Source organism: Meles meles, chromosome Y (assembly GCF_922984935.1).
Source record: "Meles meles chromosome Y, mMelMel3.1 paternal haplotype, whole genome shotgun sequence".
Lineage (NCBI taxonomy): Eukaryota > Metazoa > Chordata > Mammalia > Carnivora > Mustelidae > Meles > Meles meles.
This window is the reverse complement of record NC_060088.1, coordinates 26,125,850-26,137,140: the sequence shown is the minus strand read 5'-3', so window position 1 is coordinate 26,137,140 and position 11,291 is coordinate 26,125,850. Positions and strand designations below refer to the sequence as shown.

The following is an 11,291-nucleotide window of genomic DNA, read 5'->3' as shown; positions in this document are numbered from 1 at the left end:
ATACTCTATCCAGCTAGGCTATCATTGAAAATAGAAGGAGAGATAAAAAGCTTCCAGGACAAACAAAAACTGAAAGAATTTGCAAACACCAAACCAGCTCCACAGGTAATATTGAAAGGGGTCCTCTCAGCAAAGAGAGAGCCTAAAAGTAGTAGATCAGAAAGGTACAGAGACAATATACAGTAACAGTCATCTTACAGGCTAATAATGGCACTAAATTCATATCTCTCAATAGTTACCCTGAATGTTAATGGGCTAAATGCCTCAATCAAAAGACACAGAGTATCAGAATGGATAAAAAAACAAAACCTATCTGTATGTTGCCTACAAGAAACTCATTTTAGACGCGAAGACACCTCCAGATTTAAAGTGGGGGGGGTAAAAAAAAATTTACCATGCTAATGGGCATCAGAAGAAAGCTGGGGTGGCAATCCTTATATCAGATCAAATAGATTTTAAGCCAAAGACTATAATAAGAGATGAGGAAGGACACTATATCCTACTCAAAGGGTCTGTCCAACAAGAAGATCTAACAATTTTAAATATCTATGCCCCTAACGTGGGAGCAGCCAACTATATCAACCAATTAATAACAAAATCAAAGAAACACATCAATAATAATACAGTAATCGTAGGGGACTAGAACACTCCCCTCACTGAAATGGACAGATCATCCAAGCCAAAGATCAACAAGGAAATAAAGGCCTTAAATGACACACTGGACCAGATGGACATCACAGATATATTCAGAACATTTCATCCCAAAGCAACAGAATACACATTCTTCTCTAGTGCACATGGAACCTTCTCTATGTGAATCGATCACCTCCTGGGTCACAAATCAGGTCTCAACCGGTATCAAAAGATTGCGATCATTCCCTGCATATTTTCAGACCACAATGCTCTGAAGCTAGAACTCAATCACAAGAGGAAAGCTGGAAAGAACCCAAATACATGGAGACAAAACAGCATCCTTCTAAAGAATGAATGGGTCAACCAGGAAATTAAAGAAGAACTGAAAAAATTCATGGAAATAAATGATAATGAAAGCACAACCTTTCAAAATCTGTGTGACACAGCAAAGGCAGTACTGAGAGTAAAATATTTAGCAGTACAATCCTTTCGCAAGAAACAAGAAAGGTCTCAAGTACACAACCTAATCCTACACGTAAAGGAGCTGGAGAAAGAACAAGAAAGAAACCCTAAACCCAGCAGGAGAAGAGAAATCATAAAGATCAGAGCAGAAATCAATGAAATACAAACCAAAAAAAAAAAAAAAAAAAAAAAAAAAAAAAAAAAAAAACAATAGAAAAAATAAATGAAACTAGGAGCTTGTTGTTTGAAAGAACATGTTCTTGACATGACATTTTAGTCATTAGTCCATCGAGATGTCCCATTTGAAGGGTTAGTAGGATTGGATTGAGGACTATCATGGCCCTGAAGTAAGAACCAGATGCCAGGTGTAGTTTCAGTATAGAAACCCCCACATGCGATGGGCCCAGAGCGAGAAGAGGTACACATCGTACAAGGATTGATGGTTTCTCGAGGCTTGGTGACCAAGCTCGTGATCTAAATGAGATGCATTTATGTCATGCCAATCACTATATGTACATGCTTATATGCATGGGGAAAACCAGTAATGCACGACGTACATAGGGGCAAAAAGAAAAGTGTGTGCTGAGAAAATGCAGTAGATGTTGTTAAATATATGAATTGAAAAAAAAATAATTAGGTGGGAAAATCAGGGAATAGTTTAGTTAGAATATCAGCTTTGTGCTGATGGTGGGGCTATTGTCTCTTCCTTGAGTCTTAGGGAGGTGTCTTTCTCCATTTTGGTTTACAAGACCAAGGTAATTGTTATATTACAAAGACTCTTCATTTTAGTAAGTTATTTTCGATGATGTTGGTCGCTGGTATTAAGATTAGGAGGATTGTAAAGTAGAGGATGGAGGCTAGTTGGCCGATGGCAATGTACGGGTGTTCTACTGGTTGGCCTCCGATTCATGTTAGGGTGAGGAGGTCTGCAACTAGTAATCAGAACAGGCATTGACTTAATGGGCGGAATATTATGCTTCGTTGTTTTGAGGTATGTAATAATGGGATAATGGCTAGGATTAGGATAGAGAAGATTAGGGCTAACACCCCTCCTAGTTTGTTGGGGATAGATCGTAGAATTGCGTATGCGAATAAGAAGTATCATTCGGGCTTGATATGGGGTGGTGTATTGAGTGGGTTGGCGGGGGTGTAGTTGTCTGGATCTCCTAATAGGTCGGGTGAAAATAGCACTAGGATCATGAGCGTTAATATTAGGAGTAAGGCTCCTAGGATATCTTTAATAGTGTAATATGGATGGAATGGGATTTTGTCAGAATTAGAAGGGATTCCAGAGGGGTTATTGGATCCTGTTTCGTGGAGGAATAGTAAATGGATTGCTGCTAAGGCAGAATGATGAATGGTAGGATGAAGTGGAAGGCAAAGAATCGTGTGAGGGTAGCTTTATCTACTGAGAATCCTCCTCAGATTCATTCTACGAGGTTGGTTCCGATGTATGGGATAGCTGATAATAAGTTGGTAATTACGGTTGCACCTCAAAAGGATATTTGTCCTCATGGTAAGACGTAACCTATGAATGCAGTTTTTTATTACTGTAAATAATAAGATGATGACGATGTTTCATGTTTCAGGAAATATATAGGATCCGTAGTATAGGCCTCATCCTACATGTAAGAATAGGCAGATAAAGAATATGGAGGCTCCATTAGCGTGCATGTATCGAATGATTCAACCATAGTTAACGTCTGGGCAAATATGTGTGACTGATGAGAAGGCAGTGGTGGTGTCTGATGTGTAATGTATGGCTAGGAATAAACCTGTAAGAATTTGTAGGATTAGGCAGATTCCAAGGAGGGAGCCAAAGTTTCATCATGCTGAGATATTGGATGGTGCGGGTAGGTCAATAAATGAATTATTGATAATTTTGGTCAGTGGGTGTGATTTACGAATGTTGGTCATTAATGTTCTTATAGTTGAAATACAACAGTGATTTTTCATGTCACTAGTCATGGTTAGATTCCATGTAGGAATAATGATGATATATATTGTATTCATTCTAAGTGTTATTTTCGTAGTTAGTTTTGTAGGGTTTTCTTCAAAACCTTCTCCTATCTACGGTGGGTTGGTTTTAATTATTAGTGGGGCTGTTGGTTGTGGGATTGTGTTAAGTTTTGGGGGATCTTTCTTGGGATTAATGGTGTTTTTGATTTATTTGGGTGGTATACTTGTTGTATTTGGGTATACTACGGCCATGGCTACTGAGCAGTATCCTGAGGTTTGGGTTTCTAATAAGGCTGTTTTAGGGGCTTTTATTGTTGGTTTATTGTCTGAATTGTTGATGGCTTGCTATATTTTGAAGGGAGATGATGTTGAGGTCGAGGTTGTGTTAAAATTTAATGGGGCAGGTGATTGGGTTATTTATGATACAGGTGATTCAGGATTTTTTAGTGAAGAGGTTATGGGAATTGCGGCTTTGTATAGTTATGGGACTTGATTGGTTATTGTTACTGGTTGGTCTCTTCTTATCGGGGTATCAGTGATTTTGGAAGTTACTCGTGGAAATTAAGTGTGAGTAAGCTAAGGACTAGAGTGAGGATGAAAGATATGAAGTATAGTTTGATTAGGCCCTTTTGGTTGGAAATGGCGATTGAGGATTTTATTTGAAACTGAGAGATAGATTTAGGTAATATTTTTTCTAGTCAAATTATGTCTAGTAATGTTGTTGCTGACTTTTGGCTTATAAATAGGTTTGTTTTGGGTATTAGGCGGTGGATGATGGTGGGGAAGTAGCCTAGTATGTTTGAAAATATAAACAGATTTGATGGGTGTTTAAATTTTAGGTTCTGTATTGTAAGGCTAAGTTCTAGTGCCAGGATGAAGCCCAAGATGGTTACAGTAAGAGCCGTAGTTTTAAGATGATGAGGCATAGTTATCTGTGGGGTGGTGGTGGGTGTAATATTGTGGGAGATTAAAAATCCTGTGAGAATGCTCCCAAATAGGAGACGTTTAATGGAGTTAATTAGGAGTGGATTGTTCTCGTTGATTATGATAGTTGGGTTAAAGCGAGGCTGTCCTAGGAGTGTGAAGAATATAATTCGGGTGCTGTAGGCTGCTGTTATGGATGTGGCGACGAGAGTAATTAGTAGGGCTCAGGCGTTGGTATACGACGTGTTGGCAGTCTCAATGATTAGGTCTTTGGAGTAGAATCCTGTTAGGAAAGGTATACCTGTAAGTGCTAGGCTTCCAACGATTAGGGAGGTGGTGGTGAATGGTAGTGCCTTGAATAGGCCTCCTATTTTTCGAATGTCTTGTTCATCGTTTAGGCTGTGGATGATTGAGCCTGAGCATAGGAATAGCATGGCTTTGAAGAATGCGTGTGTGCAGATGTGGAGAAATGCTAGGTAAGGCTGGTTAATGCCAATAGTTACGATTATTAGTCCTAGTTGACTTGAAGTAGAGAAAGCTACAATTTTTTTGATATCATTCTGTGTTAAAACACAGATTGCTGTGAATAGGGTTGTTATTGCTCCTAAACATAGTGTGATGGTTTGTATAGCTTTATTATGTTCTATTAAGGGGTGAAATCGGATTAAGAGGAATACTCCGGCTACGACTATTGTGCTTGAGTGTAATAGGGCTGATACAGGAGTGGGTCCTTCTATAGCTGAAGGTAGTCATGGGTGGAGTCCAAATTGAGCAGATTTTCCAGTGGCTGCTAGTAGTAGGCCTATGAGAGGGATATTTAGGTTTTCGTGATTGGTCTTAAAGATTTGTTGTAGATCTCATGTGTTCAGGTTAGATAGGAATCAGGCTATGGCTAGGATAAATCCTACGTCTCCGATACGATTATACAGGACAGCTTGTAGTGCGGCGGTGTTTGCGTCTGTCCGTCCATACCATCAACCAATAAGTAGAAAGGATATAATACCTACTCCTTCTCAACCGATGAAGAGTTGAAATATATTGTTGGCAGTAACTAAAATTATTATGGTAATGAGGAATAGTAGTAAGTATTTGAAAAATCGGTTAATATAAGGGTCTGAGTGTATGTATCATATTGAGAATTCTATAATTGATCATGTGACAAATAATGCTACTGGAATGAAGATTATTGAGAAGTAGTCTAGTTTAAAGCTGAGGGATAGTTTCATAGTTTGGATTGTAATTCAGTGTCAGTTTGAAATTATTATATCTTGTCCTAGATGAAGGAAAATTATTGTGGGGATTAAGCTGAGTATGAAAGCATAGGAGATAGTGGTTTTTACGTATTGTGGGTAGAGTTTGTTGGTATATATAATAGTATTGGTCATTATGATTGGGATAGTAAGTATGAATAGTGTCACTAAAATTGAGGAGGTAAATAGATTGATTACTTTTATTTGGAGTTGCACCAATTTTTTGGTTCCTAAGACCAATGGATTACTACTATCCTTTAAAAGTTGAAAAAGCCATGTTTTTATACATGGAAGCACGAGTTAGCAGTTCCTGCGTAATACTTTTTCGGTAAATAAAAAGGGTTAAGCTTTTATTGTTAGATTCACAATCTAATGTTTTTGTTAAACTATATTTACAGTAGATGGGTCCTAGGATGAATTTAGGGTTGAGTGAGAGGAGTAATAAGGGTAATAGGTGGAGAGCTATTAGGGAATTTTCTCGTGTGAAGGATGGTTTGATGTTTTTGATGTGGTGTGTATATTTTCCGCGTTGTGTAGTAATTAGTATATATAGGGAATATAGGGCTGTAATGGTGATGTTAATTCCTATTAGAATGATGGTAATATTAGATCATGAAAATGAGGCTATTACTACGAATAGCTCCCCTACTAGGTTAGTTTTGGGTGGCAAAGCCAGGTTAGTTAGACTAGCAAGTAGTCATCATGCAGCTATTAATGGGAGGAGTGTTTGTAAACCTCGCGTGAGGATTATGGTACAGCTGTGGATGCGTTCATAGTTGGAGTTAGCTAAACAGAATAATATAGATGATGTCAGACCGTGGGCAATTATTAGGGCTGTTGCTCCTATGTAGCTTCATGGTGATTGGATGAGGACTGCTATGATTACTAAGGCTATATGGCTAACAGAAGAGTAGACAATTAGAGATTTTAGGTCTGTTTGGCGTAGGCAAATAGAGCTTGTTATAATTATTCCTCATAGGGATAATATTATAAAAGGGTAAGCTATGAGGTTGGTCAGTGGATTTAATAATATAGTAATACGTATTATCCCATAACCGCCTAGTTTAAGGAGTACGGCGGCGAGAACTATGGATCCGGCGATGGGGGCTTCTACGTGGGCTTTTGGAAGTCATAGGTGGAGGCCATATAGAGGTATTTTTACTATGAATGCCATCATGCATGCTAGTCATAGCAAGGCGTTTGATCATGAGTTTAACAGTGGTTGTACTCAGTATTGGATCACTAATAGGTTTAAGGTACCTAGGTTGTTTTGGGCTCATAATAGTGCGATTAGAAGGGGCAGGGAGCCCACTAGGGTATAAAATAGGAAGTATAGTCCAGCGTTTAAGCGTTCTGTTTGGTTGCCTCATCGGGTAATAATAATAAGTGTTGGTATTAATGTGGCTTCAAATAAGATGTAAAATATGATTAGTTCTGTTGCGGTGAATGTTATGATTAAAAATAGTTGTAGTATAACTAATATTGTAATGTAGAGTTTTTTTCGGGTGAGGGTTTCCTTTGACAGGTGATATTGGCTTGCTATAAGTATTAATGGTAGAAGCCATGTAGTGAGTATTAGGAGGGGTGCTGATAAAGAGTCCACAAAAAACAGCAATGAGAAATTTAGGTTGTTGTCTACGAATTGATTAAGATATGTAAGGCTGATAAGGCTAATTAGTATGCTGTGGGCTGTTGTATTAATTCAGATTATGTTAGGTTTTGATAATCATGCTAGGGGAATTAATATTATAGTGGGGATAATAATTTTTAGCATTGTAGTAGATTTAGATTTTGTACGTAGTCGGTTCCATATGTATTAGAGATTATAACTAATAGAGATAATCCTAAGGCTGCTTCACAGGCTGCGAATACGAGGAGAATGATAGGAGCTATACTAGCTAATGTGAGGTGATTAACCAGAATAGTTACTGTCATTATAACAAATAGTGATAGTATTATGCCTTCTAGGCAAAGTAGGGAGGATATTAGGTGGGATCGGTAGATGAGTAACCCCATAAAGGATAGAGTGAAGGCTAAAAAGATGTTAATATAGACTATGGACATTTGATAATTGTAATATAGATTACAATCTAATGAGTCAAAATCATTTATTTTAATTAAACTAATTATCATTATTCATTTCATTCTAAGCCTTCTTCTGTTCATTCATAGGCTAGGCTTGTTGCTAATAGGAGAATTAGTACTAACGCCATGGCGAGTGTTGTATTTAGGTTGATTGATTGTGAGGCTCATGGTAGTGGTAGGAGTAGTGCAATTTCTAAGTCAAATAGAAGAAATGTGACGGTCACTAGGAAGAATTTTATGGAAAAAGGTAGGCGTGCTGATCCTAGGGGGTCAAAGCCGCATTTGTAGGGACTTGCTTTTTCTGTATAAATGTTTAGTTGGGGAAGTCAGAATGCGATTAGGACAAGTAGGGACGCTAGTGATGCATTAATGAGGAGAGCTAATATTATATTTATTACTTCTCTCTGGGTTGTTACCAGAACTAGTTGATTGGAAGTCAACTGTACTTGTTAATACTAGAGAAATAAGACCCTCATCAATAAATGGAGACATAAAGGAATAGTCATACTACATCTATGAAATGTCAATATCAAGCAGCTGCTTCAAAGCCGAAATGGTGGTTAGATGTAAAATGATAGTTTAGCTGGCGTAGAAAGCATACGATGAGGAAGGTAGACCCGATGATAACGTGAAGGCCATGGAATCCTGTGGCCATAAAGAATGTAGAGCCATAAACTCCATCGGAGATTGTAAATGATGTTTCATAATACTCTGAGGCTTGTAGAAGGGTAAAGTATAAGCCTAGAGAGATTGTAATAAATAGTGCTTGAAGTATATGTTTACGGTAACCCTCTATTAAGCTGTGATGGGCTCAGGTAATGGAGACTCCAGAGGCTAGGAGGACTGAGGTGTTAAGTAGTGGGACTTCTAGTGGGTTTAGGGGTGTGATACCTGTAGGTGGCCAGCATCCCCCTAGTTCTGGGGTTGGTGCTAGGCTTGAATGGTAGAAGGCCCAGAAGAAGCCTGCAAAGAAGAAAACTTCTGATACGATAAAAAGGACTATTCCGTATCGCAAGCCTTTCTGGACTGTAGGGGTGTGATGACCTTGGAATGTTCCTTCGCGGATAATGTCTCGTCATCATTGATATATAGTTAATAGGTTGGTTGTTATACCAAGAGCTAAGAGGTAAATTGAGTTAAAATGGAATCATATTACTAAGCCTGATGTTATAAGGAGGGCGGAGAGGGCTCCTGTTAGAGGTCATGGGCTTGGGTTGACTATATGGTATGAATGGGTTTGGTGGGTCATTAAGTGTTGTCATGCAGATATAAGCTTACTAATAAGGTGAAGACGTAGGCTTGGATAAGGGCTACTGCGAATTCTAGGATGGTTAGAAGAATGAGGATAATAAAGGTTACTATGGCTGTGGTAGTGCTGATATTTATTAGGGCTAAAGTGGCACTTCCAATCAGATGAATTAATAGGTGGCCTGCAGTAATATTTGCTGTTAATCGTACGGCTAGGGCTACTGGTTGGATGAATAGGCTAATAGTCTCAATGATAACAAGTATAGGGATTAGAAGGAGTGGTGTTCCTTGTGGTAGGAAGTGGGCTAAGGATGCCTTTGTTTTATGTTGGAATCCAACAATTTCTGTTCCTGCCCATAGGGGAATAGCTATACCTAAGTTTAGGGATAGTTAAGTAGTAGGGGTAAATGAGTGAGATAATAGACCTAGTAAATTGGTAGAACCAATAAACAGGATCAAGGATATTAATATCAGTGCTCAAGTTTGAACTTTTTGGTTATGGATGGACAGCATTTGTTTAGATGTTAGTTGTACTAATCACTGTTGGATGGAGATTAGTCGGTTATTGATTAGTCGATTTGGTGAGGGGAATAGAATGCTTGGGAATATAATGATGATAATAACAATAGGGAGTCCTATTATTGTTGGGGTAATGAAAGAGGAAAATAGATTTTCGTTCATTTTTTTTTTCTCAAGGTGTGATGGGTTTTGGTATAGACACTAGTTTTTGTTCAGGATTTTCTGGAAAGTTGTATTTTGACACTTTTAGTTGAAATATAAAAAATAAGGTAATAATTATTGATAAGATTGTGATTAGTCATGTTGAAGTATCTAGTTGTGGCATATCATTGAGGAGAGGTTTACTCTCAATCTTTAACTTAAAAGGTTAATGCTGTATAGCTTCTCAATGAGTTTATAGTATTGAGGTGGATCATTTTTCAAAATGGGATAGGGGTACTAGTTCAAGTACGATTGGCATGAAACTATGATTAGAGCCACAGATTTCTGAACACTGGCCGTAGTATAGTCCTGGTCGTATGGCTATAAGGGTTGTTTGATTAAGGTGTCCTGGGAGAGCATCGGTTTTTAGTCCTAGTGATGGTACGGCTCATGAGTGTAATACGTCTTCAGAGGAGATTAGTATACGAATAGTTATTTCTATTGGAAGGACTACTCGGTTATCCACTTCTAATAGTCGAAGCTCCCCGGGTTTTAGTTCTTGGGTTGGAATTATGTAAGAGTCAAAGTTTAAGTCTTCATAATCTGTATATTCGTAACTTCAGTATCATTGGTGGCCCATGGTTTTTACAGTTAGGGAAGGATTGTTGATTTCATCTATTATGTAGAGAATTCGTAGTGAGGGTAAGGCGATTAGAATTAAGATAATAGCAGGTAGGATAGTCCAAATTGTTTCAACTTCTTGGGCATCCATAGTACTGGTATGGGTTAACTTGGTAGTCAACATTAATGAAATGATATATAGGACTAGGGAGCTAATTAGGAATACGATTATTAATGTATGGTCATGGGAGTGTAGTAGTTCTATAATAGGGGAGGTTGCATCTTGGAGACCTATTTGGAAGGGATATGCCATAGAGATATAAAGGATTTTCACCTATAATTTGACTTTGACAAAGTCATGTAATTTTTACTAATATCTCTTTATCGAGAAAGACATAATGGTTATGACATTGGCTTGAAACCAGTTTTAGGGGATTCGATTCCTTCCTTTCTTATTTTGATAGTACATAGGTTGGCTCTTCAAATGTGTGATATGGGGGAGGGCATCCATGTAATCATTCAACGTTTGTTGAGGTGAGTTCTACCGTTAGTACTTCTTGTTTGGATGTGAAGGCTTCTCAAATTATGAAAATTATCAGTATAACTGCTGTTAATGAAATAAATGAGCCTATAGAGGAGACTGTGTTTCACACTGTGTAGGCATCTGGGTAGTCGGAGTATCGTCGAGGTATACCTGATAAACCTAGGAAATGTTGTGGAAAGAATGTGCATTTACTCCTACAAATATGATTGTAAAGTGAATTTTTGCTCAAACATCATTTAGTGCATACCCTGTAAACAGTGGGAATCAATGAACGAATCCACCTATGATTGCAAAAACTGCTCCCATTGAAAGGACATAATGAAAATGTGCTACTACGTAATATGTATCATGAAGAACAATGTCTAGCGATGAGTTTGATAGGACGATACCTGTTAAACCCCCTACTGTAAATAGGAAGATAAACCCTAGGGCTCATAGTATAGCCAGTGATCATTTAATATTACCCCCATGTAAAGTGGCTAGTCAGCTAAATACCTAAACTCCTGTAGGAATAGCAATAATTATGGTAGCTGAGGTGAAGTATGCTCGTGTGTTGACGTCTATTCCTACAGTAAACATGTGGTGGGCTCATACAATGAACCCTAAGAAACCGATGGATATTATTGCTCAGACTATTCCTATATAGCCGAATGGTTCTTTTTTCCCTGAGTAATAGGTGACAACATGTGAAATAATTCCAAATCCTGGTAGGATTAAGATATATACTTCAGGATGCCCAAAAAATCAGAATAGATGTTGGTAAAGAATGGGATCTCCTCCTCCAGCAGGGTCGAAGAAGGTTGTATTTAGGTTTCGGTCTGTTAGTAATATGGTAATACCAGCTGCTAAAACTGGTAATGATAGAAGTAAGAGTACGGCTGTAACTAGGACGGATCATACGAATA

The 11,291-nt window shown here is 38.1% G+C and overlaps 1 protein-coding gene and 1 pseudogene across 1 annotated transcript; one reads left to right on the top strand and one right to left on the bottom strand.

Moving 5' to 3' along the window:
* The first annotated feature begins 1,878 nt into the window (after nt 1-1,878).
* LOC123935780 (NADH-ubiquinone oxidoreductase chain 6-like) lies at nt 1,879-10,805 on the top strand. The gene has a single exon (XM_045996588.1). The coding sequence runs from the start codon at nt 3,050-3,052 to the stop codon at nt 3,545-3,547; it is 498 nt and encodes a 165-aa protein (XP_045852544.1). The 5' UTR covers nt 1,879-3,049; the 3' UTR covers nt 3,548-10,805.
* LOC123935779 lies at nt 8,562-10,965 on the bottom strand (annotated as a pseudogene).
* Between the last annotated feature and the right edge of the window lie 326 nt (nt 10,966-11,291).

Bases quoted from the DNA above. Each gene is read 5' to 3' on its own strand.
- LOC123935780 (XM_045996588.1), top strand. From the start codon at position 3,050: ATGTCACTAGTCATGGTTAGATTCCATGTAGGAATAATGATGATATAT.